The 24,567-nt window shown below is 46.6% G+C and overlaps 1 protein-coding gene across 6 annotated transcripts in view; it reads left to right on the plus strand.

Annotated features, from left to right (window-relative positions):
* Positions 1-24,567, plus strand: part of SULF2 (sulfatase 2) — a 129,508-nt gene that overhangs the window by 26,536 nt on the left and 78,405 nt on the right. For 4 of the 6 annotated variants that reach the window (XM_060185867.1, XM_060185852.1, XM_060185874.1 and 1 more), the window contains exon 2: positions 10,623-10,896. In XM_060185867.1, the coding sequence (XP_060041850.1) occupies positions 10,722-10,896 (175 nt within the window). In that variant the 5' untranslated portion in view covers positions 10,623-10,721. The remainder of the gene's footprint in view (positions 1-10,622; positions 10,897-24,567) is intronic. The other 2 variants (XM_060185849.1, XM_060185879.1) reach the window with 1 other exon arrangement.

A 24,567-nucleotide genomic window follows, 5' to 3' on the forward strand; every position in this document is an offset into this window, starting at 1 on the left:
TTAGACCACAAACTGTCAGGTACTTAGAAGAAAATACTGGCAGAACTCTTTCTGCATAAATTTTAAAAACATCTTCATTGAAATTAATCCAATTACAAAGAAGATGAAGGCAATTATAAACCTATGGGACTACATCAAATTAAAAAGCTTCTGCACAGCAAAAGAAACCACTACCCAAACCAAGAGACCCCTCACAGAATGGGAGATCTTCACATGCCATACATCAGGCAAGAATTTAATAGCCAAAATATATAAAGAGCTTGCCAAACTCAAGAACAAGGAAACAAATGACCCTATCCAAAAATGGGGAGGGGACATGGACAGAATATTTACCACAGAAGAGATCCAAAAGGCTGAGAAACACATGAAAAAATACTCCATGTCTTTGATTGTCAGAGAAATGCAAATCAAGACAACAATGAGATACCACTTCACTCCTGTGAGAATGTCATACATCAGAAAAGGTAGCAGTAACACATGCTGGAGAGGTTGTGGGGTCAGAGGAATCCTCCTGCACTGCTGGTGAGCATGAAATTGGTCCAACCCCGGTGGAGAGCAGTCTGGAACCCTCAGAAGGCTAGAAATGGACCTACACTATGATTCTGCAATTCCTCTCCAGAGGATATATCCTAAGGAACCCAACACACCCTTCCAAAAATATTTGTGTATACCTATGTTCTTAACAGCACAATCTGTAATAGCCAAAACCTAGAAGCAACCCAGGTGTCCAACAGTAGAGGAGTGGCTGAGCAAGTTGTGGTATATATACACAATGGAATATTACTCAGCTATTAAAAATGGTGGCTTCACCATTTTCAGCCCATCTTGGATGGAGCTTGAAGAAATCATGTTAAGTGAAATAAGTCAGAAACAGAAGGGTGAATACGGGATGATCTCACTCTCAGGCAGAAGTTGAAAAACAAGATCAGAAGAGAAAACACCAGTGAACCTGAACTGGATTTGGTGTATTGAACCAAAGTAAAAGACTCTGGGGTGGGTGGGGGAGAGAATACAGGTCCAAAAAGGATGACAGAGGACCTAGTAGGAGTTGTATTGTTATGTGGAAAACTGAGAAATGTTATGCATGTAAAAACTATTGTATTTGCTGTTGATTGTAAAACATTAATTCCCCAATAAAGAAATTTTTAAAAATGGTGATTTCACCATTTTCAGCCCATCTTGGATGGATCTTGAAGAAATCATGTTCAGTGAAATAAGTCAGAAAGGGAATGCTGAATATGGAATGAGCTCACAGGCAGAAATTGAAAGACAAGATCAGAAGAAATAACACTAAGCAGAACTTGGTATGAAGTTGGTGTATTGCACTAACCTATAAGACTCTGGGGGGCGGGGGGAGATTCAGGTCCTGGAACATGATGGCAGAGGACCCAGTGGGGGTTGTATTGTTATGTGGATAACTAGGAAATGTTATGCATGTACAAAGTATTGTATTTACTGTCGACTGTAAGACATTAATCCCCCAATAAAGAAAAAAAAAAAGATCCAAGGAGGTTGCATTTCACAGCTCTGTTCTCTCCCCTGGTATGTTAGCATTGCTTCTGCTCCACATGAAGCAAGATGACCGCTGCCCTCATCTCCCTTCAGAACAGTTTGGAAAGAGCAGGTACCTCCTCCTAATCAGTTAAGCCAGTGTATCCACATTACTCCAACTGGCCATCCACTGAGCCATGGCGGGTAGTGCAGGCATATTGGAAGGCGATGGTTAGTTCAGGTCTCACCTTGAAGCTCTGACCCATACACTAGCCGACATTTACTGGATGCTTATAATACGCAGGTCTGTTCTAAAGGTTTCATGAGCACTAAGCCATTTCATCCTCACAATTCAGCAAGTGCTGTCACTAGTCCCACATTATGTGTTACCTAAGACCAAAAGAGGTTTTTACATTTAGTTAAGAGTGGAGCCTAGGCCAGCTGGCTCCAGATTCCCATGTTAACCTCCTATTCTAGCTGACTTCATACTACATTTTCCCCTAGCATCTGCTTGCCAGTATGCTTGCCTTTTCCCACTCTGTCATCTCCAAGAAAATAAAGATTTTTTTGTCTCTTTTTTTTTTTCCCATCAATCAATAAACACTACCTGATGCATAGCAGCTGCTCTGATACTTGGTCATGTCAGTTATCTTGCCTCTCACTCGTTAGATATGCACCAGATTATAATGCTCAACTCCCCTGGATTTATTTTTTACTTATTTTTTTGCCAGACCACTTATATGCTCCAACTAAAATGGTGCTGGAGATTGAACTTGAGAACTTTGGTGCCTCAGGCATGGAAGATATTTATCTCTCTCTCTCTCTCTCCTCTCTTCAGCCCTCTGTTGGACTTCAAATCCATTGTTTCTAGACTTTCTTTGAGCTCTAACTCTAATCTGAGTTCTGATAGTTCACCTGTGCCATGCCCTGTCCTACTGACCTTTTCGTTGATCCTTCACACGTACAGCACACAGCCACAGGTTTTGATAGAATCTCAACTCTGTGAGGACAGGGACACGTCTCTGCTTTACTACTTTATCAGCAGGACCGAGAACTGTATCTGGCACATGGAAGTCCCTGGATAACTTTTTTCTGCTTGAGTATCTATGCAGGTAGCTTGATTCCTAAGCCCTGAGACTGGGCTTCACTTCTTACCCTCCTCTTTTGCCCTGATTTCCTTTCCAGATCCTGAGCCATTGCCTTGAAACCTGATTTTCCTCCTCTCTCTAAATGACCCCTCGCATCTGCCAGACCTGCTTTTGAAAGCTGACTTGGTTCTCTGCCTCCGGCTGGAAATCCAAGAACAGACCACCAGATGCCCTGGGACCCTGTGTAGGGGTAACAGTAAGAGTCTGTGGACTGTAGGTGGTAGAATGCCCAACCTTTCTTTGACAGCTCTTGGAAGGAGAAGGCTGGAAAAAGCCTGCAGCCAGGAAGAAGGGGAGTGTAAGGCTTAACAGATGTATATGTGTGTCATCCCGTCTAGACAACTTCTGGGCTTCTGAGTTGCAGGACCACACATTCCTGCTTCCCACTCTGCCTGTTATTCCATTGCCTGAAGCACCCTTTTCTTCAGGACCTACCCAAATCCTCTGGCTTCTTCAGAACTTTGTTCCTTTTGGACATCACTGACTGTACTCTGTAAGGACTCCTCCAGACAACCCTCCCTGCCTGCACTGAAATGAGCAGTGTTCTCCTCCTACTGCCCGTTTCCAAGAAAGGTCAGAAATGAAGACTTGGTGGTCAGCATTCCTGGGTGCAGATTTCAGCCATGTTCTTTTCTTGCTTCATTGGTCCTAGGCCCTGCAGGAAGCAGATGCGGACATCTAACACAGGTGTAAGCAGAGTGTGAGAGAAGCATAAGGACAAGAAAGACAGCATAATGGTTATGCAAAAGACTTATGCCTGAGGTTCTGAGGTCCCAGGTTCAATCCCCAGCACCAGCATAAACCAGAGCTTATCAGTGCACTTCTCTCCCCCCCCCACATCTCTCTGTATTTCTCATTAAAATAAGTAAAATATTTAAAACCAAAAAGAAATAATAGAACAAAAGAAAGAGGAAAAGAATAAGAGCCAACAAAAAAAAAATCTCACTTGGGTAGTATGTCTGCTTTGCCATACAAACAGCCCAGGCTCACAGCTTGGCCCCCACCACCTTGGAGGAAGCTTCTCTCTCTCCCTCTGTCTGAAAAAGTCATCAAAGAGCAGTGAAATCCTCTACTCCCCTTGGACAGTGTCTCCTTGGCCAATCCCAATCAAGAGCCAGTGAACACAGCTCCCACTGAGAGTCCACCCAAGTGGACTTGGGGCACAGGGAAGAGAAGAGGATGGATGGGTGTGTCATAGGATGGCATTCAGCACCCAGATAGCATGGCCTTGAACAAATTCTAGAACCTCTCCATGCCTCAACTTTCTCATCTGCAAACAGGACCTCCCAACTAACACCTGTTGTAGGAGTTAGCAAAGGAGCAGTGTTTAGAGTCACCTGGACCCGTGACAGACACCATACATTTTATTCACCATAACTGTTCTTTCAGGGTGTTTTCTGTGTTGCATAGGTGTTCCCTATTGCCAGTGTCAAATTAGATGAGTGTGAGCAAGGAAGGGTACTTATTTGCACCTATAATTGGCCACAAGGTACAATTTGGTTGAGCTGAGTGTCACCAGTGGTCTCTCTCAGTTTCCAGTAGGTAGCCATGAGCTACAAAGGGCTCACTCATTCCCAGAATCCACCCAGAACGGCAACCACTCAGCCCAGGTTTGAGCCTGACCCACTCTGCTTTGAAGAATGCTTTAGTGGTGTAGTCTTCCCCCTCCTTCTCTGCCTTTCTGTTCCAATTTATTAATTAATTAAAGAAGTTGCCTGTCACCTGCATCACCTTGCCCTACAATTCTCCTTCTCCCCTCACCCTCACTGGCTAAGTTAGCTGTCAATCTCTAGGCCAATCACTGAAGCTTATACGGATGGACTGTTCCGATTGGCCCACTGAGGTCACATGTCCTGTCCTCCATTAAAACTGCATAGAATGGGAATAAGAAAGCAGCAGCCCCCTTGACTGGTGAAATAGCTCCCTTGGATAGTGTGTGTTGCTTTGCCATGTGCTCAGCCCAGGTTTGAGCCTGACCCACTATGCATTGAAGCAAGCTTTAGTTGTGTGGTCTTCCTCCCTCCTTCTCTGCCGCTCTGTTCCTAAAACTAACTAACTAAATAAATAAAATAAAGCAGCAGCACCCCCTTACTACACACACACACACACACACACACACACACACACAGAAACACACTCCCACGTACACCACTACTACACAACACACACACACACAGAGGCACACTCCCGCCTACACCACTACACTTGGAGGATTGTCACCAGGAGGGAGGTTATACTTTGCAAAGTCTAAATATCTGAGATTCTGCTATGACCCCAAACACTGTTTTAGGTGTTGGGTCTACAGACATGATCAAAGGTAGCAAAATATTATGTCCTTAGGGAGCTGATGTTCTAGTAGGGGAGAGCTCACACACACACACACACAAATAATAATAAGTACAATATCTAGTTGTCAGAGAGACTGTCACTCAGAAGAAAAGAGATTTTAATTTTAAAAGAGAAGAGCTGTGAAGATATCCAGAGGAAGACTTCCCTCCAAGAGGGAGAACAGCACATGCAAAAGTCGTGGGGGTAGGGATGTGCCTGCCCCAGCACATTCTGTTCACAGAACAGCAAGTGGCCATGTATTTCGACAGAATCCTCTTGACTCCGGTGGAAGATGGGGAGAGTGGAGACAGGGAAACCTCTCAGGAGGCTGTTACAGTCTCAACAGGTTTATTCTTTTGCCTAGGTTTGAGCCTCCAGCACCACATAGGAGTTGCCGTGACATCCAGGGAAGCTCTTCCTCTCACTGTCTGTCTGGATGTCAAAGTTGGCCTAAAGGCAGTGAAATCATTCATGTGAAGAATCTCCAGCTTAGGGGGTTGGGAAAGTGAGGGAGGGAGCCATAGTGGAGCACCCCAGAGGGCCATGGTTCTCCCAAGAAGGGCTGCTCCCAGCACACAGGGCATCTCTGCATTTCCCAGTCTGTCTCTGGCCACTTTCTCTGCTGCCCTCTTAGCTGCGTGATGATTCCCAAACTCTTTGCTGCTGCTACTAGATTTGGGGACTGAGAGGAAAACATTCTGCTGGGTCTTGCTAGCTGAACTGGAGTAAGAGTGCAGGTATTTCCCTGAAGCTGTGATGCGTGGGCCCAGAGGGCATCAGACACTGAGGATCTCCTCCTCAACGTAGCTCTGCAGAAAGACTCAAGGTGCTGGAGTGATGTTTCTGAACACTCTGGACATTAGACATCTCCAGAGCTGTCTTCCAGGAATGGAAAGCCATTGACAAAGTATTCAATGAGAAGACTCAGAATGGAGAGGAAGAGCTGCTGGACCTGAGTGAGCTGGTGAGCAAAAGAGGTGGTGTCCATGCGATGGACAGAAAATCAGTCAGCTGGTGTTACACAGGTTGACTCTTTCAGTCTAGTCACTTTGAATCTTTTACCAAGAGGGAGAAAAATGGAGACAAAACCCCTGTGTCATTTCTAATTGATTTCTCCAGCATCCAGAGAGGCTGGCATGAGTCCAGGAGAAAGCAGAGCTGGGGGAATTCATCCAAAATCGACCCTCTGGTGACTTGATCTGATGAAATAATTAGCTCCTGTTATTATCTGGTCTCTGGTCACAGAGCTCTGACCTCCATCCAGAGGCAGAGCATCCTGGCTGGGGTGTGATAGCTGCCTAGGAGCAGAAGCTGTGCTAAGACATGGGGACCAGGAGCACAGTTCAGCTGATCCTGTCCCCCTGCAGTCCAGGTTTCCTAACCCACCTGCAGCTCCTAGCCCCCAGTCCTCTACATCCTAACCCCAAAGCCACAAAATCCCTGGAAGGATGCCTGCTGCTTCATCTGACAGGTGGAGAAACTGAAGTTGAGAGACCCTTAGGAACTTGTTCAGAGATCTGATTCCAGTTGGACAGGCTGACGCTAGCTAGACTGGGACTCAGTCTGCTACTTCCTTGGATATACAATCATAGGAAAGGAATTTTCATCTCTGGACCTCGACTTTCTCATCCATAAAATGGTTGTAAGGTTCATAAAGTGGAGACAGTGATGAAATTAGTTGATACCTGCAGAATGCTTAGAATGGAGATTAGAGCACTGCAAGCACTCAGCAAGCATTACATGCTAGTAGTTGTCTCTGTCTGATAGAACAGAGCTGCTGTTTGTAGTGCATCCCTTGGAAACTATATATAATAAATATCACTTGATGTCTTTCCGAGGGAACATGACTGAACCTGCTAGTGGGCTGGCTGGTGCATCAGTCCAAGCAGTTTCCGATGCAAAGCATACAACATCCCATTGTGTTTGCCAGTGGGGAATATGGACCACCCAAGTTTTTGGGATAGCCAGGATGGTTGGAGTTGGAGCTTGTCTCTTTCTGAACCACTTGCAGCTTCTCATCACCTCCAGCAGAAAGTCTCAGGATGGCGCTAATAATGTACTTTGACTCGTTCAACACTTGCTAATCTGCTTAGAGAGAGACAGTGCCAAGTGCGGTGCACGGGGCTCGGCTCAGAGTCCTGCACATGAGTTCGAAGCTGTGAGGCCCAAGTGACAGTGTGTCTACTTCTTTGGCACTGTGTGGCTAGTTCCAGGGGGCGGGGGGTGGACACCAATTTTCCTTTGATCCTTGGGGAGAAAGTTTTCATTTTTGAAAACATGTTTGTTTTCTTTATAAAACAAGGCCATTTAAAATGTGTATGAAGCAAACAAAAAGGCTAAATAGATACAGAAGAAGTGTACACTTAAATGGAAGCAGCAGAGAGTGCAGTGGGGTGGGGAGGGGCCGTGCTGAGAGGTGAGGGAGGCCAGGTTTGGACTTTGCCATTTGCTCTCTCTGTGATGTAAGCAATGTGATTAAGCCTCATTTGACTTCAGCTGCAGAGTGGGGACAATACTAGCATGAGGGAAGAGGGTGGCAAGGGAGACTGAAAGAATATTTGTGAACAGCGGCGGCAGCAGGGTCAGCTGCAGTAGAAGTACCACTGACCTGGTGCTCTGAACAGGCTCCAGTTCCTCCCCATGCCGGCTCTCAGTTCAGCTCTGATTTATTGAATCCTTTACACCTATTCTATGGCAGAGAAAACCAAGGCATAGAAGTGTCAAGTGACTTGCTCAGGGTCACCTAGCACAGTCACAACAGAGCCCACATCTTAGGCAGTGTGGCACAGAGCAAGTGAGCATCACCCAGTTAGGGCCGCAGCTTGGCTGTGCTGAGGTGGGAGTTTCAGCAGGAGGAGCTGGAAAAGGTGCCCTGCTTGCCCCAGTCCCGTGAAACTCCTAGTTTCCAGGTCAGCAGTAATGTGACTGTCATCTCATTTCTCTGCACAGATGTCCCCTCAGAGGCCCTGCATGGGGAGGGTGATACTGCATGAAGACTGCCCCCGTCCTCCTCAGTCTCCCCAGGAAAGCACAAAGCTTCAGAGGTGGGGTGCAGTGGTTAGCAGATAAAGAATGAGCTTGCACCCCAGAGCCAGCAACAGGGATGAGCCACTTCTCACCTCCCCCAGGCTGACAGGGTGAGAGGTGGGGGAGGCCTGCCACCAGAAATGAGGAATGTAAGAGCCAGACATCCCCACACCCAAACTGGAAGATGTGCCAGATGTAGAGAAGCAGAGACACTGGGGAGCCACTGCATGTTTGGAGGCAGGCTAGGGGGCTGAGGAGAATGAATATGCTGATCTCCTGCCCTAAGCACTGCAGCCTCCCAGTAGGGCTCCTGCTGATGGAACTAGCCAGAAGCTGGAAACCAGGGCTGGAGTCTGCAGACTCAGCTTCCTGGGGCTCCAAAAGGGCTGGAGAATGAATCAGGAGGCACGGACAGAGCAGCTCATCCAGCACGTTTTACTGGAGACTGCTAAGCCACAGGAACTCAGGGTGGCTGAGTCTTCTGCCCTATCTGAAAGGTGACTAGAGATGGGGGGAGAAGCCACCAAGGGCCTGGGTCCCAGACCCAGCCCAGCACTCCCCAATTCCTTCCAAACTCAGAGGATCTTAGCTAAATCTCCTCTCCTTCATTTAGCTGAATGTGTGTTGGGCACCAGCCATGTGGCAGGCCCACCCCCTGCCCCTCTGGGGTGACAGGTAATAAGATAACTGCAGCCTGTAGTAGGAATTGTGAAGGACATAAAAGCAGTTATAAAATGCAGAGTGTTCATGGTCCAGGCATCACCTTGCAGAAGGTGGTCTGAGCGTCTTTATCCCAGGAAGGGAGTGAGCCTACCCATCATTCCAAAGTGTGAGGAGGGACTTCTTCAGTTTTAAGGAAGCACAGTGCAAAGGACTTGAGATAGGAATTGGCTTGACATGTCCAAATAACAGAACAAAACTGGCAGAGATGGGAAGCAGTGGAACTCTATTTGCATGGCCTGAGGTGGGTGACTTGAGACCTTCCAGCCTCACCTTAGACCAGGAGAATTTGCATTTGAGGAAGGTCCTGTTGTCTGCCCCAGGGAGAATGGAGGATGCAAAGCTGGGGGCAAGAGAGAGATCCTCAGGGAACTGGTGGATCCCCAGGAGAAGTGAGTGAGGCAGCACCTTCTCTGCAGAACCAGAGTTCCTTGCCAAGTTCTCCGAGCCTCGACTTTGGGGTGGGGACCAGAGTTCCCCATGGAAAGCAGGGGGTGAATGGTCCTTCAAGGTCACCACCAGAATGGTGGTGACTCAGACTGGCTCCAACAAGCTTGATTCCCTCCCAGCACTTCTGTTTGCTTGCTCTCTTTCTCATCTTAAATAAATGAGACCAAAACTCTATATCTGGATAGTACTTGAAGGCTCATTTCCTCAAGAAGTAGAAAAATGACCGCAGAGAGCAGATCGAGCAAAGCTGCCTGTGGCTGATATGTCCTGCCACCACAGCTCCACCTTTGCTGGTGATGGGCTGGGAGTGACCAAGGTCAAGTGGAACGTGCCAGCTCTTCTCACTCAGATGTTTGGCTCTCAGTTCTCTCTCATGTCATTTGGTTTATTCTGCAAGTTAAAGCTCAGGTGAATGACTTGCCCAGTTACAGGGTCCAGGGTTAAGGGGCCTTTACACACATCCCTACAGACATGGTTCCTATATGGATCAGGTCTCTCCATTTCACTCATGAGGAAACTGGGGTTCCTTAGTGACTCCTTTCTGGGGGAAACTGAGCAGGCAAGTGACAGAGCTGGGCCTGAAACCTGGGGGGAGTCATCTAGCCCAGAACTGGCACCATCCTGACCCCTTCATTCAGACAACACCCCCTCCACCAATCCAGTGGGGCTTGAGGCCTGAACTGAACCCCCCCACACACACACACCCCTGTGCAGGTAGGCAGAGGTGAGAGGCCAGAAATATCTGTCCCCCTGGATTGGGCTGCTTCCTTTCTCTCTCTGGGGGTGACTCATCTGTTGAGGTAGCTGGATAGGTTTAGATATCTGCTGATTATTTGACGTGGATCTTTTTTTTTTAAGATGCAATTATTTTATGAAAGAGAGACCATGATACCACTCTGCTCTAACATAATGCAGTGCTACTAACCAAGCCTGTGCCCCACACTTGCATGGCAGGTGGTCTACCAGTTAAGCCACCTTGCCAGCCACTGACTTGGGTCTTGAATTGTCACCAACACTGCAGCTGGGCTTAGGAGAGAAACTGTATCTACAGAAGAGGTCTTCAAAGGCTTTTCTGCCCACCTATAATCTCAGCAAATAGCCAACATTTTTTTATTTATTTATTTTTTAATAGAGACAGAGAGGCAGAGTGGGGGAGACACCAGAACGTTGAAGCATCCTTCAGTGCAGTCAGTGGGAGCTGGACTCAAACCTGGGTGGTGCACATGGCAAAGCAGCTCACTATTCAAGTGAGCTATTTTACTGGCCCTCAAATACCTTTCTTCTAACCTGAGCCAAGTTAGGTTTTTACTCTGCTATATAGCTTCAGCTGTTCGAAGAACAGTTTTCTATGTTCAAAAGAACGTTGTGCCAGAAGTCATCCTAGCAATCATTATGCAAGCCTAAGCATCTAGGCAGCCTGGAACTAAAGACTGGCCTGATTCTTCTACCCCCCTCTAGGTCCTTGAGTAGAGCAGGAAGAGGGAAAAGAAACAAGTCCACAAAACGGCTTCAGGCTCCCACATCTCCTAAGACACCACAGAACAGCAGAAACAGAAGATGACACCCCCCGGCTTTCTGCTCTGCTTGCTGGTCACAGTGGTTTTCTCCCTGCTCCCCGCGAGTTCATCGTTCCTGTCTCACCATCGCCTAAAAGGCAGGTTTCAGCGGGACCGCAGGAACATCCGTCCCAACATCATCCTGGTGCTGACAGATGACCAAGATGTGGAGCTCGGTAAGCACCCAGCTGGGCCCCACCATGTTGGTCAAGATGATCGTATGGACCTGGAGAGGTGTGGCTTTAGACAAATCGCAGGGGCCATCCTATACGTAGGGATTCTCCACTGGGTCCTTGAGGTTAAGGGTCCCTAACTTCTCCCTAAGGCATAATTACTCCTGAATCCCCCGCCCCTTAAAGTTTTAGGAGATGTTCCCTTAAAGATCTAAGATTAGTTTATTGTCTCCTTCCAGTTTCTCTGGAGTGCCTGCTATGATCCAGGTATTATTCTAGAGCCTGTGATCTCAATAATGAGCAAGACAGACACAATCTCCATCCCCATAGACTGAGCAAAGCAGATATTCCTGCAAATGGGTTTACAAATTTAGTGTTAAATCATTCCCAGAAGGGGCTGCACTGGGGGGCTTGGGGACATGGTATCATTGGGAGCAAACTCTTGAGTTACGTGATGACATTTCAGTCAATGAGGGATCTTGTGTTTTACAGTGAACCCTGTGTGAAGCCTCAGTGTGTGGTGGACTGCACTGGCTAGGTTTGTGTAATTACACTTGCTGTGTCTCTACACAAGGACAAAATTGTCTAGCAGTACATTTCATAGAATATATCCTGTCGTTAAGCATAGCATGACTGTACTTTGGATTGTTGTTGGAGGTGGAAGGAGGTGATGGTGACATTGAACAAAAGTGACAGTTAGCCCATGTGTGTGAGTCTATGTGTATGCATGTATACACACATGGACTCATGAACTCTGCTCCACCAATTCACCGTAATGGATACCCTCCACTGTCTTTGGTGACATGCAAGGTCAGGAAACCTTCCCTTCTGGTTGTGACCTGACTCCCGTCACAGGTGGTGTTGCAAGAGGAGGAACCACTCAGCTTTCCTGAGTGTTCTCCCTCTCAGTGTTGTGGGCTTGGGTAGAGCAGCGAGCACCAGCACACTTAGTAAGGCTGAGTTCATTGACCCGGAAGGTGGGTAGGCCTGGGACACGTGACCCCTGGGCCCAAGCACTTCTCTAGCCTGTGAGCTCTGCATGGTGCCTATATTCCCCTTGATCTTGTGGAAACCCAGCCACCCTGGGCTGCAGCCCTGGTTTACTTTCAAGCACCTGGGTTGTCTTTCCTCCTAGCCAGGTTGTGGGTTTCTCCATGGAGCTCTGGGTGTCTTCTTTGGCTTAAGGTCTCCTCACCATACTTTTTTTTGGTATGGTGAGAAGAGGACCCATGAATGAAGCCCCTAAGTGTATGCAGAGTTGATCTCAGTTGGCCTTCTTCTTTCCCAGATTGAATTCCACTTATATTTCCAGTGGGATAGGGGGTGTTAGGGGGATCTCTCAGTGTAAACCTTCCTCCTTGTGTTTTGTCCCCCTGGAATTCACTGCTTTTACAGTGAAATGTCTCCCTTCTTTCTCCACACAAACTCTACACTAGTCTTGCCCTGTATAAAGATAGCATGAGAGGAGGCTGGACACTGGCACACCTGATGAGCACACATGTCACTGTACACAAGGACCCTGGTTCAAGCCACCGGTCCCCCATGAAGCTTTGTGAGCAGTGATGCAAGTGCTGCAGGAGTCTCTCTGTTTGTCTTCCTCTCTGTCTCCTCATCCCCCCCCAAGTTTCTTTCTAATCTATCAAAATAAATAAATAAATAAATAAAATAAGGGGTAAAGTGGCCACCCTGGGCACCAAGCCCCAGCAATAACCTTGTAGCAAAAGAAACAGGAAATTTAACATGAACCACAAATGGCAAGGAATCTCAGTACTATCAAACTTTCTAGTACCTACAGTTTTTTTAAATATTTATTTATTTGGATTTTTTATTTATGATAGGACAGAGAGACAGGAATGGGAGATAGAGAAGGAGAAAAAGAGACACCTGCAGACCTGCCTCACTGCTCATGAAGCATCCACCTCTGCAGCTGGGGAGGAGAGACTCGAACCTGGGTTCTTGCACATGGTAATGTGCATAGTCAACCAGCCCTGTACTTACAGCTTTTGAAAGTAAAAAGAGGGAGCCGGGTGGTAGCACAGCGGGTCAAGCACACATGGCGTAAAGCACAAGGACTGGCATAAGGATCCCAGCTCCCCACCTGTAGGGTAGTCGCTTCACAGGCAGTAAAGCAGGTCTTCAGGTGTCTATCTTTCTCTCCCCCTCTCTGTCTTCCCCTCCTCTCTTCATTTCTATCTGTCCTATCCAAAAACAACAACAGCAATAAAAACGATGGTAATAATAACAACAATGATAAACAACAAGGGCAACAAAAGGGAAAAAATAGCCTCCAGGAGCAGTGGATTTGTAGTACAGGCAACAAGTCCCAGCGATAACCCTGGAGGCAAAAAAAAAAAGTAAAAAAGGAAACAATGGTGAATTTTTTTCATATAATTTAATAACTTGCTTTGCTTAGCCCCCAAAGTCCAAGTCATTATCATCACAACATGTAATCACTATTAAAAAATTAATTCCTGGACTATCTGACATTTTCACAGTGTGTTTGAACTCTGCTATGTATTCTCTACTTAGAGAACATCTCCGTTAGTATGTCTGTCAGCCACCTTTCAGACTTAATAGGCAGATATGGCTCTTGGCAACTGCCGGACTAGCTTCGCGGGCAGGAGACAGACGACCAGGGACTCACAGTATCTCTTTATTCATGTGGAACGCAGCACAGTCTAAACTATCTCTAATCACAATCCTGTCCTTATATATATACTCGCCAAGTAGGGTGAAGACAGGATGTGACGTAGAGAGGGTGGAGCGAAAAACGACTGGTGGAAATCAAGGTGTACTAGGAGAGGGGGCGGAGCAAAAAGACATTGTGAACCAGTGGGGATTAAACCAATGCCCTGCAGGCAGTGTGGTGCTTAGTTAACAGTGGTTATGTAAATAGAATACAGTGTTAAGCAGGGGGGATTAAACCAATGAAACAGAAGGGGTTTTAGAAGCAGAATTAGAAGCATACCAACAGGCAACCACACTGGACATCACACAGCCTTGTACAGGACCCTTCTCTGATAGACTAGATTCTCCTTCCCACAGCCAGTGCTGTCATGTACTGCAAGGAGTATGTGTGTGTGTGTGTGTGGGGGGTCCCCTAACAGAGGACACATCATACAAAAAGGCCCTAAGGCAGGACCAAGGAGTTAGATGTGGCCAGAGACTGTGGAAGGGGCAGAGAACATGACACTGGAGAGAGAGACAGAGACAAAGAGACAGAGACAGATACTGGAGCTAGTGGTAAGGAATGTTCAGGGCTCTGATCCGGGAGGTGGTGCAATGGATAAAGCACTGAACTCTCAAGCATGAGGTCCCAAGCTTAACGCCTGGCAGCACATGTACTGGTGTAATGTCTGGTTCTTTCTCTCTCTCTCCTCCTATCATTTTCATTAATAAATAAAAAAATATATTTTTTAAACAAAGGGAATGTTCAGGGCTGATTGGACATGAGGTGGACCTTTATCCCCTGCCCACTGTCAAAATGACAACTGAGCACTTTTTCAGTTTATTAGGTAAAGCCTTTGCAGCCACATGTAAGCTTGTGGTGAAGATGCAACTATAAATCTACGCACTATTTGGATCCATTAGTACACATATGAATCCATCTTTTAACTGCCAAGAAAAGATGACTTCTATAAATCCAAGTCACTCCTTGTAATGATTGGTATTTTTGATCACAAATAAAGATTTTCCCCCCTTCGGGGAGCTTATCAGTGCAAAAAAGAACTTGCAATCAAAGTTCTGAGCTTTTATTGACAATTTGACACATTTGTTACCTATCTCCCCAGCAGCATTTTGCATGAGCTGTATTTGATAGCCGTAAGGAGTCCATAAAGGTGTGAGCTCTGTTTTGGTTGGAGTTTTACAGAGAGCACTTGTGGGCAGTGCCTGAACATGAGCCTTCTTGGTGTCTTGCCTCTGCTGGCCCTTAAGTTGTTTCCACACTTGGGAAATCTGGGTGCCCTGGATTTTCATTCATGCATTTAGCAGCTCTTTATTAAGCATCTACTCTTTGGTAGGAAGTGGAAGATTAAGGAAGATCCCTTCCAGGTTGAAAGAGCAGAAAAGGGTAAAGATGGTGAACTAGAGGTGGGTTAGGGGTAAGGAGAGTGAACACTAAAGCAGAGAGAGGCAGGGAGCCCAACCTGCGTGATACAAAGCCAACCAAGGGCTGGGCTAACCAAGGCCAGGGCCAAGAACAGGGTATTCAGTTTTATTCTTCCTGAAATGGATATGGATTGGGGGGCGGGGTTCTAGCAGTGTGTGGCCTGCTGCAGGTTCCAGCAGTGTCCTCTGGCTGTTATGGTGAAATTAGACAGCAGAGACAGCAAGAGTAATGAGGAGGCCAGAGCAGTAATGGGACAGTAATAATGGGGAGCATGTACTGGGGGGGGGGGGAACGTGGAGTGGGTGAGGCCCTGGGTTGCAGGGTTAGATGCAGGAGTACAGCAAGGAGCAGCATCTAGGGCAACTCCCTGGTGTTTGGTCAGCACCACGGTGAGTGAGTGAACACCCATCCTTAGGAGCCAGCACTGTGTCTTCACTGCAACAACAACGAACCAGCTGCTAGAACCTGGTGGTATGTTTGCATTTGTGACTCTCAAATAAAAACCAATTGATAGTGGAAATGGAACTAAGTTTGGGGTGAGAGTGTTTTGCAATCACCTGTCATGAGGAGATGAGAAGTCATACCCATATGTCAACAACTGTACTGTAAAGTATTATCCCTCTTCCCCAAATAAAGTGATCAAAGCCAGGGAGAGGGGGGAGCAATAAAATGTGGAGACAGGACAAAGGAGCTTTGATTGCTTTGACAAACAAATGCATAGGTCCATCTTCTTCATCTTACACATGGAGAGACCAAGGCACAGAGAAATTGTGTTATTTGTCCAAGGTTACACATACAAGAACAGGGCTGAACAAGATCTGAACTCAGGTCTCATGGCCTTAACCACTGCTCTAACCCAGCCTCCTAAGACGGCTATTGCTTTGTCTTGAGACAGTCAGGTATATATTAGAGTTCACTGTTGCACTGCTGTTACCCAACTAGCTTTATACACGCGCCTTTGCACATGTGATGTCTTTGCACATGTGAGAAAACGGTTCTAAAAAATAAATTCCAGGAAGTGGATGCACTGGATTTCAAGCCCTTGTGCTTTGTAGCATCTGTCAGCCTCCACCCCAGAGCTCTGAGAGACATAGGTGTATACCTGCAGTCATTCTTTCCACAAGCAAGTCAGGCCTTCCCGCAGCACAACTAGCTTTTGAAAGGAGGCTAGGCTTCCTTCAGGAGGTAAGGGATGGGAAGGTGGTAGTGGGAAGAGATGATAGGCTTTTTATAAACCACTAGACAGACCCAGATCAATAATGCATGTTCCAAAAAGGCCAACACATTATCTCACAGTCTGCTACAACTGGCACACAGAGGGTGGTCCTAAAAAATTTATCATCTGCTATTTTCTGCTCATCTGTGCGGCAGCTCTGATGGTTCTCAGGACTGGAGACTCCTCGACTGAGAGAATTCCAGGCTTTCTTCCAGTCTGTCCTAATTAAGGTCTGGTTGAGAGGATCTGTGTGAGGCACAGCCCAGAATTGGGGCTCGTCCTGTCTTCTGATTGCCAGGAGGAGGGCTGTATCCTCATTCACCCTCTCTGCACACACATTGGACATGCCTCCCTGAGTTGTCAGTTGAAAGAGTCAGATGTCCAGGGGAACTGGCTTCAGGATGTGTCTGTCAATCAGTGAACACCATTATCAAGTGTATTTGCAGAGTGTGTTCCGATGACCCTTAGGGGTCAGCCAGGTCTGAGCTGGCCTTTTTCACCAGGGATGAGAGAGGGCATGGCCCAGGTTTCATTCACCTGTATCCATGGAACTTTGTCAGTTTAACTAACCCAGAGAATCCTGGTGAGCCTCCCCAAGATGTGTCTGGCATGAATCTGCCCATAGCAAGAGCATATTTGCAACACCCCTTAGTCTCTTCTGCTCCATATTATGATGTTTTCTTTAACTGGACTTCCTTTCTAAAGCTTAAGTATTATTATTATTGTTACTACTACTATTACTACTACTACTACTACTACTACTACTACTACTACTACTACTATTTTTACCAGAGCACTGCTGAGCTCTGGCTTATAGTGGTGGAGGGCACTGACTCTGGCACCCCAAAACTCAGGCAAGGAAGCTTGTTTGAATAAGCATTGTGCTATGTTCCCCCCCCTTCCCTTAATTGTTATTTTAAAACATACTTTCAGTTATGACCCTGAATGAAAACTCACTAGCCACTGCCTTTGGTAAATGGTCACTGCAATGAGAACAGCATTTTGTTTTAATTTCAGCAAGATTCTAGCTTCCATATGGCCAAAAGCAGAGTGTCTTTGTTGTCAAGGGTGGTAAGCAGTTTTAGCAGAGGCAGTGAAAGTGAGGTTGCACCACTTGAGTCTCTCCCCTTGACCATGGATGGAGACTGGAAGAAGAAAGGCCTTTGTCAGGCATGAGCCAGGGGCTTTCAGGACATGTTACTATTTGAAGATACAAGAGAGAGACCCAGGCCCAGGCACCAGGCACCAGGTGAACCCAGCCTTGCATTAATGCCACAGTGAGTCATCCTTTTAGAGAGTTCCCCCTACAAGTACCAAGGAAAAGTCTTCAGTTTATATCTCTTAGGTCTGGCGCTCTCTGGGACATGTGCTCAGCTGTAAGCCATTAATGGCGCAGAGCATAATGGTAAACTAGCCTGGGTCATGTGCCCCTGGAGCCAGGGCAGAGCTAGCCCTGCATGTACCATGAGACTCTGTGGGGTGGGGTGGGGGGGGATGCTTGAACCCCTAGAGTGAAGCTCACAACTGTGCCAGAGCCAGGCAGGACTGAAAAAAATTCCTGGCCTGGATCCTCAGGATGAACCAGATCATCCATTTACTGAGCTATCAGGCACCTTCAGCATGTCAGCAGGCAAAACCTCAGCTTCAGCAGAGCCTACATACTAAGACAAAAGTAATGGAGAAGAAGCATTAGATAAACTGGATGTAAGCTAGTGAAAAGTGGCCCAAGAGGATGAGGTTGGGAGGTGGGGTAAATGGAATTATGACTTTATATGGCATGGCCTCAGCAAGAAGAAGCTGTTTGATCAGAGAAGGTAAGGGAACCATCAGGAGACTTTCTCTCTCTCTCTCTCTCTCTCTCTCTCTCTCTCTAAGCTTTTCAGGCAAAAGGGACAGTGGGTGCAGTGGTCCTGAGGCAGAAGCTTTCCCAGCAGTCTCCCAGAGCAGTCTAGAGCCCGAGTGACAGAGCAGTTTGATCAGGGGGAAAGAAAGTAGTGAGGCCTGAAGGTGTGGGGAGTGGTGGGAGAGCAGAACATGCAAGGCCGCTGACCCAGGAGCAGGGTTTCAGTGGTCTGAGCCTGATGGACTCCAGGACAGGAACATGTATGTGGGTTGACATCACCTGCCCTGTGTTTTCATATTAAGCCTCTTGCAAAATAATCTGGAGACTAGACAGGTGCATAGAGGAGCTGGGAAGCCAGTAGAGAGTCCAGCACAGGTCCAGGGCAGGAGACCACCCAGTGAGTAGCCTGCTGTCATAATCCACTGGAGGGGTGTGACAGACCAAGTGGGGCAGTGGTCAGTGTGATGCATAGTTAGTAGGTGGAGCTGATACGATGTGCTGATGTGTCTGATGTGCATGGGAGTGTGGAGTCAAGAATAATCCCTAGGATGGTCCAGGAGGTGGCACAGTGGATAAGGCACTAGACTCACAAGTTCAGTTCTCGGCAGCACATGCACCAGAGTGATGTCTGATTCTTTCTCTCTCTCTCTTCTCCTATCTTTCTCATAAATAAGTAAACAAACAAACCCTAAATCAGTATTTGGACGACTCAAGGAGGTGTGTTCTCTTAACAGAGAAGGGCAGGTAGGAGCTGTTTTGGATCTTCAACCAGTTAAGTTGCAAATGCCTGGGAAAAGCCAAGCAAAGCTGTCCAGGGCCACCTGCCAGAAGAGTCAGAAGTGTAAGCGTGGGTGAGCCCAGAGCTGAGGAGGGTGGACTTTCACATGCGGATTGTTTGCCTGTTGGTGCTGTGCTGATCTCCTGAGAGCTGCAGCCCTCCCCCCCCCAACAGTGGGAAGGCTGCCTTAGGAAAATGGGAAGGGGGGAGGAGAAGAAACAGGCTTTTGAAAGAAAAGGCCTAGAAGGGTTTCTGGCCAGGCCCTTGTTTTCCACTTTCCATCTGCAAACACAAGGAAACCACACCCAGAGCTGCAGACTGATACTCAGAAATCAATTCTGCATCACAGGCCTGGGTGCTCTGGAGAGGCCAGATGGCTGGGATCCCAGGGCAGGGTGCTCTGACTCCAGACACTCGAGCTATCAGTGGTGGCTTCCAGCTCAGCCCCTCTGGATACTAACTCCTGACATTCCTACCTCCACCCGCTGGCTGGAAAAAGCATGTGGATGCAGGTTATCTCAGGAAGAAGAGAGGCTGGTTGGGACCCACCCTGCTGTTCAACTTGCCAAGCACATTCCTGCAAGATTTTTTTTTTCCCCCAATTCAGCCACACTTGGGAGATGTTTTCAGTTTTGGAATCTAAATGTATCCGGATTTTGTTTGGCTGCATGTGAAAGAAAACAGAAAGGAGCAGTGGCTTAAGCAAGATAGGTTCTGGATATCACTCACACAAAGATACCTGGAAGCTAGCAGCCCCTATTTGACCTTCAAGGTGATCAGTAACCCAAACTCCTCCTCCGCCTTTATGTTTTACTGTGCTAATGGTAGCTTCCACCTTTAAGGTGACCTCATGATTCAGAATGACAGCTGGAGCTCTGTCTGTCACAACTACATTCCAGTCAGGAAGAAAGGGGAAGTAGAAGGGCAAAGAGGACAGAGTTCCATATTAAGTCAGCTCCCTTGGAGGACCTCAGTTCAGATCGCACATGCAACACGGACAGAACTGATTTGCTTAGCCACACTGTCTCAGCAAGAAGTGTGAAGCACTCAACTGTGGATTATTTAAGGGGAGTTAACTGGGTTTTCTTTTTGGGGGGGAAGGGGAAGTTTGTTTGTTAACTGGTAACCAAGTGTGTGGGGGGGAACCACTAGCAATAGTGTAGCACCTAATAGGCTAGTTAGTAAGGAGCCCAAGGCCAAGGGAGTAAGGGGAACATTTGATTCCTGGAGACACAGAAGGCCACCTGACAGAAGCTGCCTGCCACTCTGTTGGCACCACAGGGAAGGAGATGGAAGAGTTCATGTCCCAACCTCAGCTCTTCTGCTTCCCCATGCCAGGGCCCACACCAGTGGTCAAGCCCAGCCAGAAAGGAAGAGCTGGTAGATGCAGAGCTGCCAGGTCTGAGCTGTAGAGCTGGGCAGAGGATGATCTGGGGATCCAAGGAGAGGACCGTCTCCACATGCAGCTCTGAGAGTCACTTCCTAGGTAGATGCATGGACGATTAAAATCAGGATCTGTAAAGGAGAGGTTGGTGGACCATCTGGATGGCCACACCAGGGCTCAAGAGAATGGTGTCCCAGCGGGGTCACCCCTCTAGTGCATGTGGCACTGATAAGACCTGCAGTGTGAGGAGGAGACGTGCACATGTACACAAAATCATATGGTGTCTGTCCTTTTGTGTCTGACTTACTGCGGTTAACATTCTCTTTAACATTCATCCCTGTTGTCACAAATGCAGAACCTTTTTCTTTTTTTTTTTTTTATGTCTGAGTAGTATTCAGTTGTAGACAGGTATATTCAATAAGGTGTCACCTCATGACGGGATGTGTTCTGAAAAATGCCTTGCTGAGCAATTTCATCTGAGTGCCCCAGGTAGAAAGACAGTAGCACAGTGTGCTAGATGAATAACAGCTGACAGCCAACGCCCAGCTTGAGCAGCAAGAACCATGCTGATGGTGGGGACTTGGAGGAGCCCAGGGCTTTTCTCAAGGAATGGCTTCATCGCAGCACCACAGATTACACCAGGTAGGAATGGGCACCCAGTGTGCACAGATTTCCTTTTTGTTTTTTTCAGGACCAGTCAGAGATAGAGATTTTTACGAAGGTCCAGGACCAACTCCTCCTTTAGACCCAGTAGGCTCAGTGGTGGAGAGCAAGGGCTGTGGGTCACAGGACCTGTGAAAACATCCTCCATCTCTTCAGGTCAGAAGAAGAAAAACTAAATTTTAAGATCAAAGAAAAAAATTATGTATGATATTAACAAATTTGTCTTTAGCTCTAACAGATTCAAAGAAGCATACTATTTATTCACTCATTTATTTGACAGAGGAGGAGGGAATTGATGAAAGCAAAAAAATGTCAGGGGCCCACAAAACTCATAATGCAGCCCCAGAAAAATCTCCTCCTGTGAAAAATGTGGGCAAGTAGTTGCATTCTTTGTGCACAGAAAAAAAAAGAAAAGCCGTAAGTAAACCCTTCTGTGGGCTGGATCAGCCTGAGGGTTTCTGACCGTGACCTCAGGTTGAGCGGCCAGTCATCTTGGCCTGTGCAAACAGGGCAGTCCTTGCCCAGAGGCCTTCTCTGGAACATTCGAGGCATTTATCTCTTCCCTGGATCAGAGGCAGAGGTGGAAATGTAAGCGACACTGAGCAGCTTTCTCAATTTACTCTGTTTCCAGTTAGCTGTATTCCTTCCCAACACCTCCAGAGTCTTTCAGATTATATGTGTTGAATGGTCTGATTTTAAACCAGAAAGAAGTGTGGGATTCATTTGTTCTGGATATAGAAATCTAGGAACTTTCTTATAGTAATGTTAAGTATGTATTTTTAAGTTGATAATTTTGTTTGGCTCATGAATGATGTCATAAATATTCAAATGATCCTTGACAGAAAGAAAAGATGGGGGAGGCAGTGGTACACCTGGCTAAGTGCACACACTATAGTACACAAGGACCCAGGTTCAAGTCCCTGGTCCCCACCTGCAGGGTAAAGCTTCACGAGCAGTGCTGCAGTGTTGCAGTGCTACAGTCTTCTCTCTCTCTCTCTCTCTCTCTCTCTCTCTCTCTCTCATTCTTTCTCTCTCTCTCTTTCTCCCTCCCTCCCTCCTTTCCTCCCCTCTCAAATTCTCTGTCTTTACCCAATAATAAATAAAGTATTTTTAAAAATTAAAAAGATTCCCCATCTTTGCAAATTTAAGCTATTCAAATAAGTCAGTAAAGGAAGCCTTTTGCTCCCCACCTGCCACTCGCAGTGGAGACCCCAAAAGCAGCCCTCACGGGTAGTTTTTCTCTCAAATACAATTCCTCTTCATTTCCTTAGCACTTAAGAATCTCAAGAAGGACAGTAAAGATGAAGAAAGATGGAATCCTCTTAGCTCAGCCCAGAGAAAGCCTCTCTGGGAAGGTGATATTCGCAGGAACTGAATGCAATGAGGGTAGAGTCTCGGCTGAGAACAGCAAAAGTGAAGTCCTGAAAGCAAGCAAGTGCTGCTCCCTGTGGTCAAGGAACCTGAAGAGGTCAGCTGGGCTGGAGCAGCAGGATGGTAGGAGCAGAGGGGCCTACTGTGGTTGGAAAGAGTGAGCGTGCAGATCACAAATGGAAGACTTAGGACTTAGGTGGACAAACAGTGGGAAGGGTTGAGTTAAGGACTATGATGATGTGACTTAATTTTTTTTTTTTTTTGGTAGGACAAGGAGGAGATAGAGAGGGAGAGGGATAGAGAGGCATACACACACTGCCTCGCCACTTGAGAAGTTTTCCTTCTGCAGGTGAGGACCAGGGTTTGAGCCTGGGCCTTTGCACATTGTAACGTGTGCACTCAACCAGGTGCACCACCACTGAGGGGGCAGCAGACTTGTGTTATAAAAGGAGTAAGTGGAGACCTCAGTGTAGAGGGCCAGGGTAGAAACTCCAGGCTGTTAGGTGTCTCCTGCAGTCATCCAGGCAAGAGACACAGGTTGCAGTCAAGACCCTAGGTTCCCAGCTTTGCTTTCCCTTCCCTTCATGTCCAGCTTACTTTCTGCAGCTTTCCCAAAGAATGTGTCACATCACACATTTACATTGTTTGTCTATAACCAAAAAAAAAATCAAATCAAACACCAGGCTAGGAGAAGTGGCTTAGTGGCAGAGCTCTCATACCTTGCATGTGTGAGGTCCTGGGTTATGTCCTTGCACTACATACAAACAGAACAGGCCAGTGAAATAGCTCGCCTGGACAGTGTGCTGCTTTGACATTTGAGTGACCCGGATTCTAGCCTGGTCTCCAGCGCATTCAACAGAGCTTTGGTGCTGTGGTCTCTTCCACTCTTTCTCTCTGCCACCCTGTCTTTATAAAAATAAATACAAACATACATCATAGATACAGTCATCCCTCATTTATCATGGTTAATCAGTTCCAGACCCTACCGCAATAAGTGAATTTCCACGAAGTACGATTCTTTATTTATAAATCAAATATTTTTGTTGTTACAGCATAGAAAACCTGTGTGTGACCTTCTAAATATGGTTGTTAACATTATTAGAGGCCTCTTGACATGAAATAACACCCCTTCAGCTTTGCTTCCTTGTTGAAAGAGACAGTAGTCATTGCACGGATGTTCTTTTTCCATCTTTAGGGATGGAGCAAATGGTAGACTCAGTCAAGTAGTCAAGCAGGCAACCTCCAGGATTTTCTTGCCATCTTTGATCATATCCAAGAGTTTCACTTCCTGGTGTTAAACGTCTTCCTTTGGCACTTAGTTTCATCATCAGAAGGCTTAGAAGAAGCAGCACATTTAAGAGCCATTGTGGGGCTTAGGTAAAGGTTCTCAGAAATCACAAACAAGCAAAGATGCTTCTAGTGCTTAGTGATGTAGAAGCCAGTAAAAGAGAAACACGCTCTGATTGGTTTCCCCATAGCTGATTTCAAACACACACACAAGGAGTGGTCAGGGGGCAGCATCTAGTGTTGAAGTATTTACGGGGGTGCTGGAATACATAGGCCTACAGTCCATACGGACAGCAGTTTTAATTTTAATTGTTATGCGGGGTGTATAATTGGCTCAGACAACCAAGCGCATTCTGTATCATTCTCACTGTCTCGATCAACTTTTTAAAATTTTTATTTATAAAAACAAGCCCATAGGATAAGAGGGGTACAATTCCACACAATTCCAACCACCAGGACTCCATATCCAATCCCCTCCCTTGATAATTTTCGATCAACATTTTAATGAATATATTTGGAAAAAAAAACATGATAGATTGTAGCCACAAAAGTTGAAACACAAAGTGACAAGGGCCAACTATAGTGGGAAAGTGCCTTGTGTGTGTGTGTGTGTGTGTGTGTGTGTGTGTGTGTGTGTGTGTGTATTTCCCTCCCTGACACACACACTGACACAATTTAAAATAAATAAGAAAAAGGCTTTTAAAAAAAAAAATAGAAACTTTCTCATTAGAAAGCAAACACCCAAAAACACCATCTCTTTTTTTATATAGTTTTCTGGTATCTTATGCCACCCAGGCTAGAGTCCATTTGCTCCCTAAACTGCATAGCCCTCTAGGACAGTAAGTGTATATGTGATCCAGCTAAGCCCCGGGAATGGCAAACATTGGGTCAGGTTTTGAATCTGGACAGCACCTGCTCAGTCCCCATAGACTGCAGTTGCAAAGACCCAGATGTTTAGAAGAGCAGATTAATTCAGCATCTTCCAGAGAGTGTCTTCCATAACCTAGGTAACACACCAGGC

The sequence above is a fragment of the Erinaceus europaeus genome, chromosome 1 (assembly GCF_950295315.1).
Source record: "Erinaceus europaeus chromosome 1, mEriEur2.1, whole genome shotgun sequence".
In the NCBI taxonomy this organism is placed as follows: Eukaryota; Metazoa; Chordata; class Mammalia; order Eulipotyphla; family Erinaceidae; genus Erinaceus; species Erinaceus europaeus.